Consider the following 24273-nt stretch of genomic DNA (forward strand, 5'->3'; position numbering starts at 1 on the left):
AAGGTCAATTGCAAGGTCATTGTCCCAGAAAGAAAGTGTTCAGATTATCGAAAAGTAGCTCATACCAGATCACAGGACTTTTCTACTATGTCAACTTTGAATGAATCAATGCCACTGTGTGGTTTGATGCTCTGATTTCATCTTTATTTTCTAGATACCATATTCCTTGGTCCTCAAAATCCTTTTTCTCAAAGTCTGACCTTCTTAGACAAGCAAGATGGCAGAATCGGGTCCTACTGGCTTTGACCTGCTGTGGTATCTAAATAAGCTCAGTAAAAAGGAATTTCAGAGTTTGAAGAACCACTTTGGACAAGAGTGTCTGGAGATGGAACTGCCACGGACCTCGGAGCCTGACCTGAGGAAGTCCAAACAAGATCTGGTTAAGCTGTGGACAACCTCTTATGAGGCACAGCACATCTGGAATATGATGTTCAGCATCTTTCGAAAGATCCGTCGTGAAGATCTCTGTGAGAAGATCAAAGCTAGACGAGAACGTGAGTGGTGGGTAGGGATTGGGGGCAGGTTTATTTTTTTTTTTTCGTGAGGAAGATTAGCCCTGAGCTAACATCTGTCACCAATCCTCCTCTTTTTGCTGAGGAAGACTGGCCCTGGGCTAACATCTGTGCCTATCTTCCTCTACTTAATATGGGACATCGCCACAGCATGGCCTGACAAGTGGTGCGTCGATGTGCGCCCAGATCCGAACCCAGGCCGCCAGCAGCGCAGTGTGCGCAGTTAACTGTGATGCCATGGGGTGGGTCCCTGGGGGCAGTTTTTAGAAAGTCTGATTGCTTTGAAAAGTGACTTCTTTGTCTCCAAAGAGTCAGTCTTCAGATCTGGAACCATAAAAGGACCAGTGATGGACTGGACGCGGGTCTTGTCCTGTCTTGTGACTTCCTGGTTCTACCCCTATTTTCTTCCATTATACTAACTGACTCTTTTGAAAGTAGCCAGCTGAAGAATTAGACCCACTCAAAGAAAGTGCTTAAGAAGCAGATTCTAAGCATCAGCCTTTGTCATAGAACTGTAAAATCTGGCCAAAGCAATGTGAGGACCTATGTGCAAAGATTATGGAAAATTAACATACTAGGTACTCCGCTAAGCATGTCATGTTCATTGGCTCATTCAGTCGTCACCAAATATCTCTGAAATAGATGTAATTATTTATCCCAATTGAAAAAAACTGAATATCTGAGAGGTTAAGAGAAATTACCAAGATCATGAATCTAGTCCAAAGTCCCTTAGGTAGCAGAGCTAAGACTCGAAGCAAAATATAGCTGACTCTAAACGCCACACTCTATTCTCATATGTTTTCCATCCCTTGTATGTTCTCCATCCATCTGGAAAGACTCAAGTACTTACAGGGACCTTCAAGGAAGGTAATGCAAATATCCAAGGTAGCTGCCATTTCTGGACAAAATGTGTGTTCAGATTCATTACTATCCCTCAGCGCTTGTTACGTTCCAGACAGTCACAATTAGTCTTACGGAAGAAAGCTTTTATATCATCTCCAATCTTAGGTCAAAATAAGTTACTGGGCATTTACTACTAAACTGGTGCCAATTTTTGATAATGGTAAGGTGGTCCCAGTGTTATCTAACGTGAGAAGAGACATCAGAGATCTGGAATGTTTGGTGTGTCCTTTGACACTTAATTGTTGACAAATATCTCAAATAAAAATAAAATGACTTGTAATTCAAGCAAAATCACCTAACAGGTCAGGTCCAGGTCTAGTGCTGCTAGCTTTAAACCTGTGGCACAAATAATCAGGTTGTTTTTTGCTATTGAGTTGTGTGAGTCCTTTATGTGTTTTGGATATTAACCCCTTAGCAAATAGATGGTTTGCAGATATTTTCTCCCATTCTGAAGATTGCCTTGTTATTTTGCTGATCATTATATTTGCTGTGCAAAAGCCTTTTAGTTCGATGTAGGCCCACTTATCTCTTTTTGTTTTCAGCATCATATTCAAGGAATCATCGCCAAGACCAATGTCTAGAAGCATTTCTGCTATGTTTTCTTTCAGGAGTTTTACAGCTTCAGGTCTTGCATTTAAGTCTATAATACATTTTGAGGGTTTTTTTTTTTGGTATGGTGTAAGACAACTAGACTGCTATCATTCAAAAGAAAAAGAAAGAAACTAAAACCTGTAGCATTGGGTTTGGGTTGGGGAATTTGTAGATGTGCCTGATGTGCCTTGAGGAAGCTGTCAATGAAGCTTTCAGTGAAGGCTTAAATGCATTTTAGAAATGTTCTTAAAAGGCGGAGGAAAGGAATCACTTACTGTATAGTGGAAAGTTTAGCAAGATTGTAGCCTGAAGTAATGTGTAAAGTAAAGTGTACTTTATGAACTTGAAGATAAGGATGTTTCTCGGAGACTAAAGATGTGGCCTGGTTTCTTTTGCTTATAATAAAAGGAGAGAATAGAAACATGAGCTAAGGAATAAGTTAGGTTTTTGAGCCAATTTTAAGGAAATATGAAGGTCCCGGGATACGTTTTTCTGACCACAGAGGGTACTCACAAAAAGGCTTCAGGGAAAGACCAAGTCCTGGATGTGATCATACAGCTTCTTACTAAAACTTCAGAGAGATTAAGGTCTTGGCTGATAAGCCCTTTAAGCAGCTGCAGATGTTTTAAGCATTCCACGGGCAGATTTTGTGTTTTAAGTCTACAACCCTCTCTGTTAACAGTAGGGCTTCTGTAATTTTGAGGACAGTTGTCCTACAGCAGCCTCACAGAGGAGAGAAAAGCTTCTCTCTAAGATTTGTGGACATAGCTTTTGTGTAATAGAATGGATTATAAACTGCTACATAAGAAGCCCACAAGGTTTTATAAAATCAACTTGAACTGAAAAGAACAGATGCAATATGGAATAAAAGAAGCTTCTGTACCCCCAAACTTCTACAAACAGGTAACAGTCTAAGAACTATCGAGCTGCAGACATGGAGAATGTTCATGGTAAAGGAAGGATGATTCAGGGCAGAATTGACATCCTGGTGGGTGATCCCAGGACCATGGAGAACTTCTAGGAAGTAACGACGGAAATATGTGTCAGGCTGGATTTCAGAATTGCAATGGACCAATGATTCCTGTATACTTCCCACTTAACTCTCCTTTTTGAGTGGGAATGGGTATTGTGGTTATCTCATTCCTGTGTCACTCCTTGATGTTGGATGTTGGTGGGGGGATAAACTCTTTTAGCTTATTGGTCATCAGAGAAAGAAGATTTGAATCCCAGAGCCTCATCAATACCTGAACCTGATATAGACGAAACCCTGGATGTTAAGCCCAATATTGTAACAGATGAGACTTTCTGTGTGTGTGTGTGTGTGTGTGTGTGTGTGTGTGTGTGTGTGTGTGTGCATCTTGGCACTAGATGAGGATGACCCATAGGAGGAATGTAACTAGTGGCCAGAGGGCGGATGTTGACTGTTTTTAAATGTCTGCAAATTCTTTGACACCTCTCCCGTTAAGAGTTGGGGTCTATGTCACTTCCTCTTGTAGAATAGTGGGCATTGACTCTCCTGGCCAATAGAGTGTGACACAAGTGATTCTCTTATGTCAATCAAGGGTGGTTAGGTTTCCACCTTTGCTCAGTGGAAGTGTGTGCTAGGTACTCTGAGCTATCTCTTAAGGAAGTTTAACTACCTGGTGGAAGGGAGCCAAGCCACATGGCAATAGTAACTTGAGATATCTTTCAACTTTAGTAACTTCTAAGTCATTTTTCAGTTCCTCAAATATCTCTTTTATACCTCTTCTTTTTCTCCTCTCCTTCTGGAACTGTAATTACATGTATTTTATACTCATATTCTTTGACATTGTGCCACAGTACCCTGATGGTCTATTGAGCCTAGTAATCTTTTTTCTTTGTGTTTAAGTTAGGATAGTTCTATTAATCCAAGTTGGTGTTAACTAATCCTTTCTTCTTCTCTAGGCCATCTGCTGTTAAGCCATTCCAATGAAGTCTTTATTTCAAATGTTGTATATTTTAGTTAGAGTGCTTCTATTTGATTCCTTCTATAATTTTCCTTTCTCTACTAAGATTCTCTCTGTTCACTCATTTTGATGTTATTTTCCTCTGAAATTTAATATTTATCTATATGATCCATAATATATTTAATATATAATTTTTATTATAAAATTTAATTATTATAAAATCCTAAATTTTTAATTCCAAAACCTAGGTCAAATGTGGGTATGCTTCTATTGATTTTTTTTTGATTATATATTATGGTTTTCTGCTTCTTTAAATCTACATTTTTTAATGGTATGCCAGACATTGTCTATAAAAACGGTAGAAAAAGGAATATTATTTATCCCTGAAAAGACTTGTCCTTTCCTCTACCAGGGAGTTTAGGCTGCTTAGATGAGCTGGGTTAGGATCTGGTGGCCATTTTAGTTAGCTGAGAGTGGGATCAGACCCTCCATCCATTGGGCTCATTTCCACAGGGGAGAGCCAAATCTGTCACATTCTAGTCTGCCACATCAGCCGTGGTGCAGCTGTAAAAGATCAGTTAGTTTTTAGTTACTTCATCAAAGTTCTTCTGCAATGGCAGCCTCCCTCTTCTGGTTGCCCTTGTCCCAGGGAGAAAAATCATCTTCAGGTATCTACTCACCAAGGAAGGGCTCATCTCTCTGGAAGTTCATTTATTTAAACTAACTTTTATATCCATAGCTCTATGATAACTTTCAAATTTTTTTTTAAAAATCTGGTGTTTCCTTGTTATGGTGGGAGTACAACCTTGTATATTCTCAGTAGAAATGAAACTCCATCTATGATTAAAAATTTGAACTTTAGTCCATATATTACTTCATTTATATTAAGCGACTCATTAAATGATGACGATTAAAGTAATGATGTGCGTAAACAACACAATCAGAGGAAAGATTAATGTGTAGTGGTTGAGAGTCAAAGATGAAATAGTTAGCTGCTGTGAGCCAAATATATACCAGAAAACAGTCTCTGAACTGAAGAATCATTACCTCAAAGGAAAAATTTGATGTAAACTAAAGAGTTAAAACTGCAGGCTGTATAAAACATTGTAGAGCCACAAAAGGAGAAAGAAATAAGGCCTCTTTATGCCAAAATACATGAGAGGGGCACTGTTCAAGGATCCACGGGCACTGGTAAAAGAGATCTGTTGGATCCTATTGTCTGGATGTAGTATGCACTGTTTAATTCTACTGATGAAACCTATGCTTATGCAATCTTCTTTTAAAACAATGTGATAGAAAATATCTTTTACCTGTGTCTTTGTGATGAATGCTAGTAAGTAGAGATACTGGGTGAAAATTTTTCTTCTGTATTTTGAACTTTTATCTATGTTCTGCATTTCTTCTGCCCTGTACTCACTGACTTAGGTAATGAAGAAACACACAAAGTTCTCATAAAGAGAAAATTCCTCCTCCAATGGGAAAACTGCTTTTTTGAAAATGTTCATGATGAATTCTATAAACAAATGATAGTAGAAATTCTCAGAATACTTGATGCTACATATGATCCTAGGAGAGCTGCGTCATCAAAGGACCAGAATGTGTTCCTTCGGGGAGGGAAATCAGCTGGAAAAACGATGGCCATAAAAGTGGCTGTGTTAGAGTGGGCAAATGACAAAATTTGGAAGGATGTAATCTCATACATTGTTTACCTCACTTCTCATGAAATAAATCAGATGGCCAATAGTAGCTTGGTTGAGCTGATGTCCAGAGACTGGCCCAATGGCCAGGCTCCTATTGCAGATATCCTGTCTGATTCTCAGAAGCTCCTCTTTATTCTCGAGGACTTGGACAACATAGAAGTCAACTTAAATATAGATGAATCTGCTTTGTGTAGTGACAGCAGACAGCAGGTGTCAGTATCGGTGCTTCTGGCCAGTTTGCTGAAGAGAAAGATGGCTCCAGGTTCCTCGTTCCTCATCTCATCCAGGACAGATTGTGATGCTGCCATGAAGGCATTGGTGAAGGAGATGGATTATTCCATAACCTTGGAGTTCTCTAATGAAAAGAGGCAGAAGTATTTTACCTTATTCTTTAAGGACAGTCAGAGGGCTATGATAGCTCTCAAGCTTGTACGAGAGAATGAAATGTTCCTCCATCTGTGCCAAGAAGCCGTCTCATGCTGGATCACTTGCATTGCCCTAAATCGGCAGATGGACAATGGCGATGATATGAAACTCTCATGCCAAAGACTCACTGACATATATGTCCATTTTCTTGCCAATACTCTGACATCTGAGGCTGGAGTTACTGCTAATCACTACCACCTCATCCTGCTGGAATGCCTGTGTTCACTGGCTTTAGAAGGACTGTTTCATGACACACAGCATTTTAGTGATGGGGACCTCAGAAGTGTTGGGTTTACTGAAGCTGATGTCTCCGTGTTGCAGGCCCTGAAGATTCTTTTGCCAAGCAGCAGCTATCAAGACCATTACATGTTCATACACTTGAAAATCCAGGAGTTTTGTGCAGCTATGGCGTATATGATGGTATTAACTGAGTGCCGGATCCCCTCAGCCAGTAAAAGGTATAAAGACAGAAGACAAAGATACAGTGAATTTAGTCCAATAATTACTTCCATTTTTGGTCTTCTTAATGAGAAGAGGAGAAAAATTCTTGAGAACTCCTTGGGCTGTCATCTATTGACTGGAGACCTCAGGCAATACTTTCTACAGAAAATAAAATATTTGGGTAATAATCCAAAAGCAATGGAACACCACATACCTTTGTTTTATTGTCTCTTTGAGAACCAGGAGGAAGAATTTGTGAAAGAGATAATGGACTGTTTTTTAGAAGCTACCATTTATATTAAAAAAAATGAAGATCTGATGGTTTCATCATATTGTCTGGAGCGTTGCCATCCCCTACAGAAACTTAAGTTATGTATTCAGTGCATCTTTGAAAACAAGGACCGTAAAATGACATTAAATTCTAGGTGAGTCTTTTAAAAAAATTGTCATTTCCTGTATTCCTAAGACCTGCCTGTAATTCTAATATTGTTGACCATAACAGAACTGAAACTGAAGGCCATGCAGAACTTGATTTCCAATCCAGTCTCTAATTGGACAAGTGAGCTTAAAAATTGCTTTGTTTCAGTTTACCTCAGGATTTCTGGGTTAAACATCAGCATTATTGACATTTTGGGCCAGATAATTCTTTGTGCTGCAGGGCTGTCCTGTGCACTGTAAGCTGTTTAGTAGTATCTCTGGCCTCTACCTACTAGAAACCAGTAGAACTTGCTCCACCTGCCCCAGTTGTGACTATTGAAAAAAATGTCTTCAGACAATGCAAATGTCCAAAATTGCCCTTAGTTGAGAACTACTGATTTAACCTCAGTTTTTCAGACCTGTTGTGCGGATTAACTGAAAAAATTCTTATAAATTACTTGAGGATGTGCACAACAGCACATAATAAGCAAAGTTTATCAATATTGATGTTTCTTAATAGTAGTTAATGTCTTTACATTCAAAGTACTGAACTCAATAAGTTGTGTCTTCTTGTCTACAGACTCACCAACTACTTTTGTGGGTTTGGATGTTTTTCATGCTTCACTATACTTTATTTCTTCCCACCTGTTACTAAGTCTGAGTTGGAATATAGGTGCTCTCAAAGATAGTTTATTGTATGTATTATCTTTGAAATTGCTGGAATTGAATTTATTCCTCTGGAGAATTACATGTTTTCCTCCATGTAGTAAAATGAGGAGCCTTGTCTATTGGAGAGACTTCTGCTCTCTACTCTACACCAAGGAGAACCTCCGGGAGCTAGAAATTTGTAACAGTGACCTTGACGATACCTCAGAAAGGGTTCTGTGTAAAGCCCTCATACATCCCAGCTGTCAACTTCAAACACTCAAGTAGGTGTTATCTCAATCCCTACCTTAGAGGTTTCCCTGGGAATAATGGTATTACCATTTTCTTTCTCTGGGGGAGGGCAGTATACAAGAAAACAATGACCATCCCATGTGATCAAAATAATGCTGGGATGGGGAACTAAGGCGATGAGTGTACCTAAAGCACTGGGTGAGGGGAGCCCTGAAGTTCCTGGTAATATTGTTAGAAAATAAAAGATAATTGGTTGAAATGCTGATGAATCATAAGTTGTCCAGGGGAAAAGAAGCAGCTCTATCACTCGCAACCATGTTTTACCATATATAACAGAACACCTGCCATCCCCTGACCCCCACCCCAAGAGTGGCTTAAGTGCATAAGGCTGAATTGTTCATTCACATGAAAAGTCTGGAGGTAAGAAGCTAGTGGTAGATACACTTTCAGATCCTTCAGGGCCTAGACCCCTCTGTACTTTCTCTCGGCCATCTTTAGTGCTTCTGTGATTAAGATGATTTTGGACCACGATGATAATTGAAGCCTCAGCCATTATGGTTGCCTGCTAGGTAGGAAGCAGGAGGAGGAGGAGGAGGAGGAGGAGGAAGAGAGAGAAGGAAAGGTACACCTCCAAGCTTCAGGAGCTTCCTTGATGGAGCCTTTCCAGAACTCTTCCTTGTGTCACTTCTGCGTGCATCTCATTGGCCTATTCATCTCATCACCACATAGTTTCACGTAATTGCAAAGAGAGATCAAGAGAAAGCAAGTTGCGTCAAAGATAAGTAACTTCAAATTGCTTCAAAGATGAATAATTAGCTTCCATTCCTGGAAGTCTCAAGTGCACCAGTGGGGCCTGATGACCATTTGTGGGTTCCCAACTCTTCTTTCTGTATGGCCCCTAAAAAGGTAATGCCAAAAGCTGTCGCCTGGACGTTGCCCTTCAACTTGCAAGGGAATCACGGAAAACTCTGAGCATTGTCCTCAGCTCCAATTTCTTTCATGATCCACATGCAGTCCATGAGAAAATCCTAATTTTGAAATGTATCCAGACCTAACCACTTCTCATCCGCCATTCCGTGACTAACTGGGACCAACCCTTCATCATCTCCCTCTTGGAAATTTAGAAAATCTCTCTGCCTGGTCTCACTGTACAGTTACAGCAGGGCTAGTGAGGTGAAGGGTGTGAGGAGGTGAACCTGGAGAAAGATGTAGAGCCTGTAGCTACAGTAAGGCCACCTGTTTGTTAATGCAACAAACATTTAATGAGCCCCTTCTGCATGCCAGACAATGACCTGGGCACTAGGGGAAACAAGAATAACTCGTATAGATAAATTCTTGCTCTCAAAGATTGCATTCTAGCTGTATCATAAACACGTAATGTGTTAGGCAGTGGAATATACTATGAACAAGTATTACATGAGGGTTGAAATTGAGTGGAAGATGCAATCTCAGGGTGGTGGTGGTGGGGGGACTAAGAGTTAATATTTAATTAGATACTTGGAGGAAGTAGGGAAGTCTGCCATCTTGCTATGTCATAGGAGAGCATTCCTGGCAGAGAATATTGCCCATTCAAGTGCGCTGTGCTGTGTGTAAGAGAAAGCAAAGACTTGAGCTGAGTGTGGAAGGAGAGAAGGAAGTGAAGTCAGAGAGTAAGTGGGGTCAAATCATAAAGAGCCATGTTGTCTGTTCAAGATGCTGGATTTCCTGAGTCATAAAAATTGTTTGAAGTTTTTGAGCAGACTAGCAAGATCTTGTATTTAACGTACCCCTGGGGCTTCTGGGTAGACTGAAGATCATGGGAGGAAAGGTGAAAGGAGGAACACCAATTAAAAGACTCTTGTAAGAATCTGGGCGAGAGCAGATGGTGGCCCTTGTGGTGGTAGAGGTGGAGACGGTGAGAAATTATCAGATTCTGCATTTATTTTGGAGGTAGAGCCGACAGGATCCGCCTGCTTTGGGGCATTCTCCTCCCAGGGAGAGAGATTCTGGGACATTTTTTCAATTAAATTATGAATTATTAATATGTGCTAGATCCTGTGGATACGTTAGCCATCAGCTATTGCTCCCATGGTATAGAACATGGCTTAATTTTGCGTGGAAGTGTATGTGTTTTCTTAGTATCACTTCTGGGCACTGCTTAGAGGAAGAATAATGTGGTAAACACACAATCAAGACCCAGAGGATTTTTTCCAGGGTGACAGCCTGATTTAGGGATTAGCAGAGGTCTTCTGACATGACTGGGAATCTAAGATAGAGAGTAGTATGTGAGGAAATGATCAACACTCAGAATCTGTTCTAGAATGAAGTAGGAAAATGGTATAGGAAAGGAAAAATGATATAGGAGATGTGCATACTCTCTGTGGGACCTTGACTATAACTCTTCCACTATCTTATCCTCTGCAGGTTGACATATCTCTCGGTCGGTACCAAGTTTGAAGACGTGTTCAAGGCTATTGTTTATAACCAGAATCTGATGGTGCTGAGCCTGAATTGTATGCCCATTTCCCTAAAGATGTTTTCACTTCTGCACGAGGTCTTGGACAATCCCATGTGCAGCATACAGCATCTGAGGGGAGTCATTGTTCTGGTGAATGCTCGTTGTGTATGAGGGGAACGGCTGGGTATTGTTGTGCAGAGGGGTTCTTTAGATAATTTTACCTGCTACTTCACAATGCCACTCACTCCTTGAAGTTTTGGCACACGGCTTATTTCTCTCACACCAACACTATTCTTATCATTTTGGATGATTTCATTTTCTATGTGAATGATCTTTTCTATAACTTGGCTTCTCATTTCCCTGACTATATTTCTCTAATCTTCTTGTCCTTCTGCTCATTGTCAGGCAAAGATCACCCTGGTCAAACTTTAGACTGCCTGATAGAAATATTATCCAAGCCACAAAGATAGTTTAAAATTTTCCAATTGCCACATTAAAAAAAGTAAAAGAAGGCAAAATTAATTCCAATAATATATCTTAAGCCAACATATCAAATTATATTAATATATAACTGATATAAAAAACCATTAATAATATTTAACTTCCTTTTTTGGAGGTATTAAGTCTTCAAAATCCAACGTGTATCTTACACTCATAGAACATCTCCACTCTGATGCTAAATTTTCATCAGAAACACTTGATATCTATTTTGATTTCATAAAATATACAATTGAAAAAGTTGATTCACATACATCATTAGGATGTTTCAAAGTCATCCTAAACATAGTTTCTCTCTATTCTTTCTGAGTTCTCATCCAGGTCCATGGCATTAAATAGCCTCTATATGCTCACGACTCCTAGATGTATGTTTTTACAGCCATATATTTCTCCTTGTTTCAGGCTTGTACCCAACAAACTTCCCAACACCTCTACTTGGATATCTATTTGGCATTTCAAATACGGATTTTCTAGTGGCTTGCTTTAGACAAATGAGCTAGGTCTAAACCCAGAATGGATTCATCCGACTACTTCCTGTGCCCTTTGCTGCTATGTGTGGTAGACCAAGCCACTCTCATCTCTCACCTGAACTATTTCCATATCCTCCTACCTGCTTTCCTTGTCCCCACTTTTGCCTGCTACATGGAAAAGAGTAGAAAGGCAACTTTAGTTTTCAATCTCAGTCAGATCTTGCCACTCTTCTGTCTTCTGATCTTCAACCTTCGATGGCTTCCACTCTCATTCAAAATAAAATCCATCATTTCACCAGGGGTGGCCCTGGTTAACTGTCTGACTTCCTTCTACTCATCTCCTATGCACTTACTGTGCTGTGGCTGTACTGTGCTGGTTGCAGGTCTTTGAACCACCAAGCCTACTCCTGCCTCAGAGCCCTTGCACTTATTTCCTCTGCCAGAAATTCTCTTCCCCTAGAGATGCAGAGCTTGCCATCTTCTCTCTCATACTTCTGCCCAAATGCCACCTTAGTAGTGGATACTTCTCTCACTGACCGCTCCATACAGAAGTAGAACATCTCCTTCCCTTTCTCTACAATTTACCCTGATTTATTTATTTTATGTAGAACTGATCACCTATTAGACACACCACACCTTTGGTCGTTTCTCTATTTCCACCCACTAGAATTCCATCATATTTCTTCTGGTTCTCTGTTGTACCCTAGGAACCTAGCATAATGCCTGAAATATGGTAGAAAATCTGTTTGAATGAATGATGGTCAGCAAAGTTCTCTTTGAGTGAACTTTGAGTGACAAGCTGAAGGAAGTAAGAGAGCCAACTGTGCAGACATCTTGGGAAAGCATATTAAGCAGAGATGAGAGCAAGAGCAGAGGTGCTAAAGCAGGAATGTGCTTGGAGGATTTAAGGAAGAATGAGGAGGCCAGGGAGGATGGTACAGAGTGAGCAATGAGTAGAAAGTTAGACAAAGTCAGAGAGGTAGTTGAGAGCCAGACCATGCAGGACATCATAGGCTATATAGGATAGAAATCAGAAGTCATTGTAAATTTGATAAGTTGAGTGTCTTGATCAGGTGAGTTGCTTGAAACCTGACTTAGAGTCACGAAACACAGTGATGGACACTGTGAAGATGGATACAGAAGAGTGAGAGACTCCTACTCACAACCCTTCTTGAATTGTCAAACTTACCCAGATTTGAACTTTGAGAACTGGTGTAGGGCAAGATTAGAAGTAGGGGGATCCATTTATTTCCCATTTTACGTAGGTATCATCTCACTTGGTTGGGGCTGGTTTTGCTTAAACGAGGGATGGCTTGGAAAACCAGGCAGCCTCACTTTATCGGCATGGATTCCTCTTACAGCTTGATGAAATGTGATTTGCGAGCTAGTGCGTGTAAGGAAATCGCCTCTCTCCTCATCAGCAGCAAGAGACTGAAAAAACTGACCTTATCCAACAATCCACTGAAAAACGCTGGAGTGAAAATACTATGCAATGCTTTGCTCCATCCAGATTGTACTCTTGAGTCACTGGTGTAAGTCGGCTTAGACAAGCCTGCCATGTAGAAGTTTGGACTTGAGTATGAATGTTGAGGCATGTGGTCAAAACACAGTGGAGAGGTAAAGGACAGCAAAGCGTAGTAACTGAAAGCAGGTATTTGGAGCCACACAGGTCTGGGACATCATTCTGGATGGACAACTAATTTGTACTATATGTTGGCAAAAATCTATTTAGATTTTCTCAACTTGCATTTTGCAGTCTGGAGAATGGGGTCCTAACACTCCCAACCTTATGGCTTTGGAGAGAGAGTTAAATACTGTGCCAAAGAAGTTCCAAACACACCTGGGCCATAGCAACTGGCTTGATAAGAGTAAGGAATTATAGTTATTTAATGATAAGCTACTGTGCTAGGTGGCGAGTGGGATGTGATGTTATTGAAAGCACAAGGAAGAACACCAAGGGAAGGAGATTTGGTGCTAGGTTGCCTTGAAATAGGGACTTCCGTTTTCTAGTTTCTACTTCTCTCAAGATGGCAGATGATGGGCTAAGTCCACATTTCTTATTTGTTCCAATAATGAAAGATGATCTCTTTCTCCATTTTGGAAAAGTAGCTATAAAAGCAGGGTATCTTAGATGGTTGAGGTGTGGGAAAAATATGGCAAATGTAAGACATAAAGCTACAAAAAATATAAAAGCGTGGAGCTTGGCAGGAATGGTCAGGAAACAAAACAGAATAAGTAGCTCGCTATATCTAAGGACACAATTTCCCATATATAATTCCAAATTCCAAGATGATTGAAAAATTTAGTAGTTTTTTTTTTTCCTCTGAAAAAGCTCTACTCATAAGATTTCAACACATGACAACCTGAACTGAAACAACTCTTTATGGTCTTTACTGTTCATATATTTTCCTGTGAAAATATTCACGTGGTTGATTATAATACTAACCCCTCTGTTAGTATTACATAATGTTCTAGTAAATAGTCGTCTTTAAAATCTCCAATTGTTGTAGGCTATACCTGGCCCCAGAGGAATCCAGTGGGTGATTGCCAACATTAATTTTATATTACAAAAGGGGATGTCATGAAGAAAGGGACAGAAATCATTGGCTCAATAACGAGGCTCTAAATAGGTATAATTTCATCCCATACTTCTTTTTGGGTTGTGTCCTGTTGTATTTTTTTTTTTGGCAGGTTGAGATATAATTCCCACACTGTAAAATTCACCCATTTAAAGTGTACATTCATTGGTATTTTCAGTATACTCAGAGTCACACAACCACCACTACAATCTAATCTTAGAACATTTTCATCATCCTGGGAGGTTGTTTGCACGTAGTTGTTCATAATTCACTTCCGTGTTTTAAATAATCCATATTTTCTTCTAATTTTGTAGTTTGTTTTTTTTTATGTAGGCAAGGAATTTATAAGCCTAAGAGCACTGAAAGAAATTATGAGTGATTAGTATGATTTGAAATTGTAAGGGAAATATCTATAAAAGGTCAAGTGTATGGTCTTGACCAAGTTTGATATCTAGGAAATAGTAGTATCCCAATGGGTTGATGGTGGTGGTTTCCAAACAGCTTTTACAAAGACAACAGGAAATTTCTTTAACTTATTTTTTGCCTTTATATATAATTAAAAAAATGCAAATTACTCTGCAAACAAGAGCAGAGTATCTTGTTTATATCTATATCTATATATCTATATATATATCTATATCTAGTCTATATCATTAACATCAAAGAAAGCCAAATGAATATAACATGATATCATTCTAAGAAATCTAATTAGTAAACATAAAATATTTATAATCACTCTAGAATCCAGTGAAACTAGATGAAAGCAGATATTTGATTTCTAATACAAATTCAATATATCATAAAACTTAAATGACCAAACCTGTATAACAATTTTTTTAGGTCTAATAAAAGTACTACATTAAAAATATACCTTATTATTTAGAGAAAAACTCAGAAATATTGAAAAATGAAAAAAATGGAAAAATATGATGCCTGGTATTCATTTCAAATTGGAAATGAGTAAACTATTTATAGATGGGGAGAAGTGGGTGAGGTATAGAATGAAGAAGACTGTCTGTGAGTTGAAAATTGTTAAGGCTTTGATTTGGGTCATGGTACTCCTTATAGTATTACCTAATTTTATATATTTGAGGTTTTCTATAGTGTTCAGAATGATTTGACACCCATACTCAGATATTCCAGCATTAGGAAAATGCCTAAAAAGTAAACAAATGGAAGAACTTGACAACAAATATGTCTTGTAACATTAGTGAACATTACATGTTGTTAATATCATTGCAACATTAATGAATATTTCATGTTATTATTGTAAGCATTAGCACAGGGTAAAAGTTTAAGTTTAGTAGGCCCACTCAGTTGACTGTTTAGCATAAGATGTTATAAAATTATATTGATGTATTTAAAATAATTGAAAGATATACAAGTTCTGATCTTCCAGGTTGATCAAAGCTATGCATAGAAAAGTCAAGAGAAATACATAAAAACAGTAACAGTAGTGAATTCGATCATGACTTGGAGTTTTAAAAAATCACATGATGGAAAAGGCAGCCTCTTCAGGGACCAGGCAGGGATAATAAATGATTGAATGATGAAGATGAGTGGGAACTTGAAGAAGGCAGGTTAGCACCTGCCATGTTTAAAGGGAAGGATGTGCCAACACTGTCACCCAGGGTTTGGCGATGTTTTTCTGTAGAGCAGTAGAGAGTAAATATTTTAGGCTCATGTGCTGTACAGTCTTGGTCTCTGTAGTAACCAGTCAGCTCTGCTGTTCCACCAAGAAAACAGACATAGACAATATGTAAATGACAGGGGATGGCATGTGCCAATAAAACTTTATTAATTATTAATTATTTAATAATAAATTTTAATAATTAATTAATAATAATTAATCAAATAAAAAATAATATTTAGTATTAAAATTTGAATTTCACATGGCTATCACATGTCATGAAACTTTTCTTCAGATTTTTTTCAACCATGTGAAAGCATAAAAAACATTCTTAGCTCACGGCTGTACAAAAAGAGGCAGAGAGCTGGATCTGATCCTCAGGCTCTACTTTGTCAGCTCCTGTTCTAGCACATCTTTTTCCATATCGGAACAAAGATCCAATGTGGTTCTTTCCAGATTTTTTTTAAGTAGAAGCTAGAAATCCATATGGGAAATGAGTAAAGTTCCAAATATTGGTAACAAATAAAAACAAACTGTGGGTACCACAAAATGGGTCTACAAATCCAGAACCAAAGGGCGTCCGAATGCTTTCTGCCGTTACCGTTCCTCTATTTTCAACAGTTCCTGTATTGTAAGCAGCAAAGTAACTTCTTTAGAATGATAGAATTTAAAAACTGAAAAGAATTTTAGGATTAAATGTAACCAAATATACCATCTCAAACAATGAGGAAACCAGGTTGTAGAAGGAATTTCTCTAAGGTTATCCTGTTAGTGGAAGTAGGAATCTGATTTTTCTTATGCCCTGTTCCACGTTATTTATTCCGTGTTTCACCCTCTGCACTGTTTCAGGTACTTTTTATTTCCTCTTCCCAGTAAGGAAGTTGTGGGTAGAGATCTGTGGCCTGTGGCAGCTGAAGGCATAGAAACATGTGTGGATTTGGATGGGTAGTCACGCGTGAACCTCTTTCAGGTGGTTAAACTGTGTTATTGACTCAGTGCTTTTTTTCTGTGTAATTCCATGCAGGTTACTCTTCTGTTGTCTCACTAAGACTTGTTGCAGCTTCATTGGGAGAGCTCTTATGCTCAGCAAAACTCTCAAACATCTAGATCTGAGTATGAATAACCTAAAAAATCATGGAGTATTGGTTCTAACTCTGCCCTTGATGTTTCCAACCTGTAAATTACAGGAGCTAGAGTAAGTCTTGCCATGGCTTTCTGGGATGACCATGTCCCTACCACGTAAGGGTTTGGGTGGTGGAGTTGGCAACAGAAATGAGGAAAGCCTTTAACTGTGGTGTCAGGGGTGATAAGTGGTGTGCAAGGAGGATGAGAACATGTGCTCACAACAATATGCAGCATGCGAGCAGGGTGAGATTTTTTGGCAACACCTTTCAGCTGAGAAGGAACAGAGTCTACAAAATCCCTCGTCTTCACTATCACACAGAGGTGTGCCTGGGCCAGGGACAGCTAAATGTACCATGGAAACGTGCTACAGGAGAAGGGACCCAGAGACTCAGCCCTGATCTGGCTTATGTATTTATGGAGAAGAGAACATCTTTTGCAGTAGGCTATAGTGGGGGCATCTCTGCTGAGAAATAATCTTACTGGAAAATGGATGTGTTGAGAGCACAGCTGGGGGCAGTGGTCATAGCTAAGCCACTGGAATGGGCCAAAGATACTCTGCTTTCCCATTGAACTAACTTAGTCATGCTGAGATGGCCTTTGACCAAAACTTCCAGGAGGAAATAGATAATAACCTTCGACAGCCTTCTGAGTGTCTCTCCCCAGTGATGCTAAATAACTGACTTTCTCATATTCTTCCAGAGATGCTGAGCTGTCATTTGTCTTAAAAAAATTAACTCTTTTATTCTTTGGAGTTATTTACTTTGAAGTAGTTCTTTGAAATTTTTTATCTCAAATTTCTATTTTTTTGGCTCAGAAATATGAGAAATCTAGACCATACAAGTATCTCCTGATCATAAAATAGCAACACTATGGATTGTGATCTCCTGAGCTAAGACACTTAACAGACTCGTATTAGAAAATCACCACTGCTATGGTATAAGACATTTTATTTCAATTTTGTTCTGCCTTGCAGTTATTATTTCAATCCATGGCTTTGTTTACTTTGGTGGGAATAGGCAGGTCAAGAGAAAGAGAAAAATCTGGAGAAGACGTCTCCTTCTAGAATGTTGCTTCCTCTGGCATGGCAGTCTACCAGAAACTGCCTCTGGGAAAATAACAGTTGGTTTTTTCCTTGGACCTTAGTTTTTGTTCAGTGGTTTGAGGTAAATTCACTCAATGCTGTACACCAGGGGTCATCAAACTTCTGTAAAGCATTAGACAGTAAACATTTTGGGCTTTGTGGGGCATATGGTCTCTGTCACGACTACTCAACTTGCCTTTTGTGCCCCAAGAGCAGCTGTGGATGATATATAAATAAATGGGTGTGGCTGTGTTCCAATGAAACTTTATTTACAAGAGCAGGAAGTTGGCTGGATTTGGCTCATGGGCTATAGTTTGCTAACCTCTGCTGTAAATTCCAAACACTCTTTTGTCATTCTTCAAAAATCACCTTGAGTATGACTTTCCATTTCTTCTGTTGCCTACCCCAACCTGTGTTGAAGTCTCTTCTCTGAGCTCTTGTGGGGCATATAAAACCCTGCATTGTTTGTCACGCTTCCTTTCCCTCTAGGTTTGAAAGCACAGATGTATATTATCTTTATTCTGAAATTATCGCAGTGGTTGGCACGCTGTTAATGCTCCATAACTCTTGAATGAATAAATTTGGGATTTTCTAGTATCTGCTTCAATATCTAAGTATTGAACAAATAATTGCTGAATGTATACTTTCAGGCACTCTTCTGGGTGGTTGGGATACATCACAGAACAAAACAAATATCCATGTGCTAATGGATTTTTGCATTGGCTCTTGGGGAGATAGGGAATAAGATAGAAGTAAATTTTGCATTGTGTTAGACCAAGGGCCAGAAAACTATGGCACAGGGGCCAAATCTGGCCCTTTGCCTGTTTTTTAAGTAAAGTTTTATTGGAACACAACCATTCATTTACATGTTGTCCATGACTGCTATTGTGCTACCACGGCAAAGTTGAGTCATTGTGACAGACTGTGTGGCCCACGAAACCTAAAATATTTATTATCTGGCCCTTTACAGGAAAAGGTTGTTGACTCCTGCATGAGACAGTAAAAATTGCTATGGAATTGTTTTTAAGTAGATCAGGATATGTGATCAGGAGTGCTGATGGTGGATTGTAGTCATCTTAAGCAAGATCAGTCAATGTAACCCTCATTGACATGGGGGCATTTGAGCAAAGATTTGCCAGGGATAACGGACCAAGTCATATAGATTAATAGAGGGGTGCTTTCAAGCAGAATGAAGAGCCAGTGTAAAGACATTAACATGGGCACAGTCCACTTTGCTCAAGGTACAGTAAGAAGGCCAATGTGGTGAGGCAGTAGAATCGTAGTCATAGATGATGTGGGAGAGATGAAACAAGGTGGCAGAACATATGGGATCATGTGGGCAATTTGTAAGCACTTTACTTACTTTGAGTGAGAAGAAGGACCATGTGGTATAATTCTCTTCATTATAAAAACATACATTCAGTTCTTAATGAACTTTTCAATGAAGATCTCTTCTTCATGGATGTCATGAAAGAGGTCCAAGAACACTTACCACTTCATGATATAAAAATCTTTGAGACAAGTCGTTGTGGTTCTAGCTCATATTTATCTTTTATTTTTTGCAGGCTGTCTGGATGTTTTTTTACCAGTGATGTCTGTCGGGATATTGCCTCAGCTATAACTAATAATCCAAACCTGAGGAGCCTGGAGCTTGGGAGCAATAATATAGGAGATGCGGGAATGGAGCTGTTGTGTAATGCTTTGAAACATCCAAACTGCAATTTAGAGAACATTGGGTAGGTATCTGGTGGGGAATGCCCCCTGTTTGGAGTTTGGCAGAGCTGAAGAAGGGATAAGTACAAGAGGAAGTGGCTTGGGGAATGAAAACTCTCAGACATAATGGTCTGGTGGTTACACCAAAATGCTGCTCTATTGGTTGGTAAATTCGTTTGTCCAGAACTTGTGAGGAGGTATTTGGGAAACATCTGGTTTACACCCGTACAGTCTGCCTATTGTGTGTCCCCAAGGATTGTGTCTTATCTCCCTTGTGCTTCTCCTCTTTACAGGCTAGAAGAGTGTATGTTAACCAGCGCCTGCTGTGAGTCTCTCGCCTCAGTTCTTATCAGTAGTAAAACTCTGAAAAAACTCAATCTGTTTGGAAATGAATTGGGTGATGAAGGAATTGTGCAAATTCTTGAGGGCTTAGGCCACCCAGATTGTATACTTCAGACAGTTGGGTAAGTTAGGTGCTATTTTCCTTGGTGATGGGGACAATTCTGTGTTGAGATGGTTCAGGGCACATGAAATGATAAATCTTGTTGCCAGGTTCAAATACCTAAAAAGTGAGAAGAATAGTCTTCTCCGTTGGGATGTTGAAAATATACGTAGAATGCTTAGAGCAGAGGACCTAGTCAATGTCGAGTAAAAAGTGATGATTGGTATTACTTGTTATACTTGACATAGGATAAAAATTACCCTGTATTTAAGTATTTCTATCTTACTTCTTACCTTCTCCTCCTTTGATGTGTCTTTTATTACTAGAGAAGGAAAGAAAGGTCAATTCTCAGCCTGCCATTGTGTAGCTCCAAATGCTGGACCATTAAATTCCTTCTTGTAAAGCAAACATTCTCTTCCTTTCTGTATGAGGTAACTACTGCTGCATAACAGACCACCACAAATTTAGGGCTTAAGCAATGCACGTTTATTATCTCACAGTTTTTGTAAGTCAGGAGTCAAGTCAAAACTTAGCTGGTCCTGTTCTTCAAGGTCTCTTACAAGGCTGCAGTCAAGATGTCATCCATGGCTGGGATCGCATCTGAAGGCTCAACTGAGAAAGAATCTGCTTTGAAGCTTGTGTAGTTGTTGGCAGAAGGCAGTTCCTGTAGGGATGTTGGTTTGAGCATCTCAGTATCTAGGCAACTGTTGGCTGGAAGAGACCCTCAATTCCTGGTCCTGTGGGCTTCTCTAAGATGGCAGCTCCCTTCATCAAATTCTGGCAGGCAACAGAGTTTGTTAGCAAGGCAGAAGTAACAATCTTACATAAACTCATCAAAGGAGTGGCATCTCGTCATTTTTGCCTGTTGGTTAGGAGCAAATCATAGGTTCGACTTACACTCAAGGGTGAAGATCATTGAAAGCCATCTTAGAGGCAGACAACCACAATTTCCATTCACATTTTGTCCACATATCTAGAAAGTTCTGACAACATCCAGCATTCCATTTCTATTTGCCTTGTTTTCTCTTTTGTTCATGTTTTCATTGGTTCAATATTTTCCCCCCAGATTTATTGAGATATAATTGACATACAATGTTGTGTAAGTTTAACGTGTACAATGTAATGACTATATATGTATATATTGTGAAATGATTACTACAGTAAGTTTAGTTAACACATTCATCACCTCACATAGTTACTATTTGCTTGTGTGTGGTGAGAACTTTTAAGATCAACTCTTAGCAAATTTCAAGTATACAATATAGTATTATTAACTACAGTCAGCATGTTGTACACTACATCCCCTAGAATTTATCTATCTTATAACTGGAAGTTTGTACCCTTTGTCTATCTTCACCCATTTTCCCTGTCTTCCCCCTTACCATTGGCAACCACCAATTTACTCTGTTTCTGAGTTCAGTTTTTTTAGATTCCACATGTAAGTAATATCCTACAGTATTTGTCTTCCTCTGTCTGACTTATTTCACTTAGCGTGATGTCCTCAAGGTCCATCCATGTTGTTGCAAATGGCAAGATTTCATTCTTTTTTATGGCTGAATAATATTCCATTGCATACATATACCACACTTTCTTTATCCATTCATCCATTGATCGACTCTTAGGTTGTTTCCATGTCTTGGCTATTGTGAATAATGCTACAATGAAAATAGGGGTGCATATATCTTTTCAAGATACTGATTTCATTTCCTTTGGATGTGTACCCAAAAGTAGAATTGCTGGATCATATAGTAGCTGTATTAACTTTTTGAGGAACCTCCACACTGTTTTCCATAGTGGATGTAAAAATTTACATTCCCACCAACAGTGCACCGGGGTTCCCTTTTCTCCACAACCTCGCCAACACTTGTCTCTTTCATAATAGCCATTCTGTCAGGTGTGAGATGATATCTCATTGTGGTTTCAATTTGCATTTCCTTGACTACTGATATTAAGTACCTTTTCATGTACTTGTTAGACACTTGAATATCTTCTTTGGGAAAATGTCTATTCAGATGCTTTGCACATTTTTTAAATTGAGTTATTTGCTTTTTTGCTACTGATTTGTATGAATTCTTTATATTGTTGCCAAGACCAACATCAATGAGTTTTCCCCTATGATTTCATCTGGCAGTTTTATGAGACTACTATGAACAACTGCCTTCTTTTCTTAAAGTAAAACAATGTTCAGCTTGCTGAGTATTCAACTCGAGACAGTACAAACATCCTGGATTTACCCATTGATCAAGTACAGACAGAGTGACTCATTTCCCCTTGGCCCTCAATTTTCTCACCTGGAAAATGGGGATATTTATCTCAGAACTTTTGAAAAGTTTAATTGGATCACAAACTCAATGTGCTTAGGATTTCACTATGAATTGCTTTCCCTTGTCTTCTCCAAATGATACTTTCCCATAAATATGGATATTGGGTGAAACTTCCAGATGCACAGAAGGTACCACTCAAACATTGCAAACTTCCCTATATCCCTTATGCTCTTTATTTTTCCCCCAAGGCTTTTCTCATCTTCTAGTATACAATGTAATGTATTCTGCCTATTGTCCATCTCCTTCCACTAGAATATAAACTCCACAACGGCAGGGATTTTTTCCGCCTTCACTGTTGTATCCTAGCACCTAGCCACTCAATAAAAGTAGATTGAAGAAATGAACATTTTTCAGATTATAAGGGTGCTTGTACCTACATGCTAATTGGGACATTCACATACAGAGAGGGCACGAAGGAAATAAGAGTGACTATGAATCTCCTCCTTGATTTGAAGAAACTGATTCAAATGTTATGAGCATGAACTCGGGAGTAAGTAACCCTCTGTTCTCTAACCACGTGAACATATTGTAGTTAAAAACATTTGACCCTCAGTTTTGTAGTCTATAAAACCATTAATGGTATTATCTGTTTTGAGGATATAATCATATATATGATTTGAAATATTGAGTCCACAGTATCAGTGATTAATATTAACTTCAAATTGTTGTCCCAATAGAATTCTTGCCTTATGATCTGATGCTTAATGGTGAGATCTCTATCTACTATAAGAATAAGAATTTTTAGTCTAGAGCAGATTTTCATTTTCCCTCAGAGGCAGCACGAGAGACTCCCAAGGATGCCCAAGTAATGATGTGTGGGAAATGAGTCATTGATGCAATGAAGTTGAAATATAACATGTAGCATTAACAGAATTCTCCCTCTGTATTTTCGCAGGCTTCAAATAAATGATACAGATGCAGAAACCAGGAAGTTGCTGATGACTGTCAAAGAGAAAAATACCAAACTGGTCTTTGTTTATCAATCTTGGGCTAAAAAAGAAGGCAGAGAAGTCAGTGAGAAGCTTGGTGATCTAAGTCTTCCTCAGTCAGTTCCAGTGATTCCCAACCTTGCCTGGCATTTAATCACTTTCCACATGCCCAGAAAGTTTAGACTTATGAAGTCAACTACAGTTTCTGAGCAACACCCTCAATCATGTTCTACATAAAATGTGTTTGATATAAATTTCTACCGTGACTGGGATGCAGGAAAATTTAGAGTTATGGTTTCTCATTTGTATTTGTCTTGTGATTTGACCAAATCAACCACTTTCGCTACAAAATTCCTACACTGTCCACAAGAGTAATGAAAGCATTATATGAAGTAATAAAAGGTCAAAATGCATTGGAAAAAAGTATGTAGCATTATTCTTTTATCAATGGTCTACGTAGAGTAACAAATTGAATTGAAGGAGCCGTGATTCTTACACTTTTTTGTCTAGGTAGAGATGTCAAAAGGTAACCCTGGGAATCCCTTGAAAAGAAACCCCTATCTTACATGTCTTTCCTTTGTATTTCTACGTCAACTCTTTCATCTCTGATCTACTTATGCCTCAGCTGATATTTGTTCCCTTATCCCTGCTCACGAATTCACAAGCATGCCCCATGGGGTGAGGGGTGACTTCTCTCTAAGCTGCAGAGAAATGTGAGGTCTGTATGATATCAAAAAATCCTCTCCTCTTTACTATTTCTTTCAAAGGAAGGAGTTGGAAACTGGGCATCCTTGAATAAATTTTCTGGCTCTGACACCATGTTTGTGGTATCCCATTTCTAAGCATTTGGAGCTACTGTATCTAAGATACCCCAGAGGTGAGGGGGAACAGGTATTTAAATTGGGTAGTGTTAGGGGCTGAAAATAGTTTTCTGTAGTATAAGTGCTGTTTTCCATAGTGGCTGTACCAATTCACTATATCACCAACAGTGTACAAGGGTTCCCTTTTCTCCACACCCTTGCCAACACTTGTTATTTCTTGACTTTTTGATAATAGTGATCCTAACAGGTGTGAGGTGATATCTCATTGTGATTTTGAGTTGCAGTTCCCTCTTGATTAGTGATGTTGAGCACCTATTCATGTATCTGTTGGCCATTTGTATGTTATCTTTTGATAAATGATATCAGGCATTTTGCTCATTTATTGAGTTATTTATTTATTTTTTTGCTA

General features: G+C 38.9%; 1 protein-coding gene across 1 annotated transcript in view; it reads left to right on the forward strand.

Moving 5' to 3' along the window:
- The first annotated feature begins 217 nt into the window (after positions 1-217).
- NLRP11 (NLR family pyrin domain containing 11) overlaps positions 218-24273 on the forward strand; it is a 30292-nt gene continuing 6236 nt past the window's right edge. The window contains exons 1-9 of the mRNA XM_087422322.1: positions 218-494; positions 5360-6926; positions 7686-7847; positions 10219-10383; positions 12579-12752; positions 16454-16624; positions 19201-19371; positions 19642-19812; positions 23010-23169. Coding sequence (XP_087278448.1) covers positions 218-494; positions 5360-6926; positions 7686-7847; positions 10219-10383; positions 12579-12752; positions 16454-16624; positions 19201-19371; positions 19642-19812; positions 23010-23169 — 3018 coding nt within the window. The remainder of the gene's footprint in view (positions 495-5359; positions 6927-7685; positions 7848-10218; positions 10384-12578; positions 12753-16453; positions 16625-19200; positions 19372-19641; positions 19813-23009; positions 23170-24273) is intronic.

Source organism: Ceratotherium simum, chromosome 33, assembly GCF_057802395.1.
Source record: "Ceratotherium simum simum isolate JZ-2026a chromosome 33, ASM5780239v1, whole genome shotgun sequence".
NCBI classification, from domain to species: domain Eukaryota; kingdom Metazoa; phylum Chordata; class Mammalia; order Perissodactyla; family Rhinocerotidae; genus Ceratotherium; species Ceratotherium simum.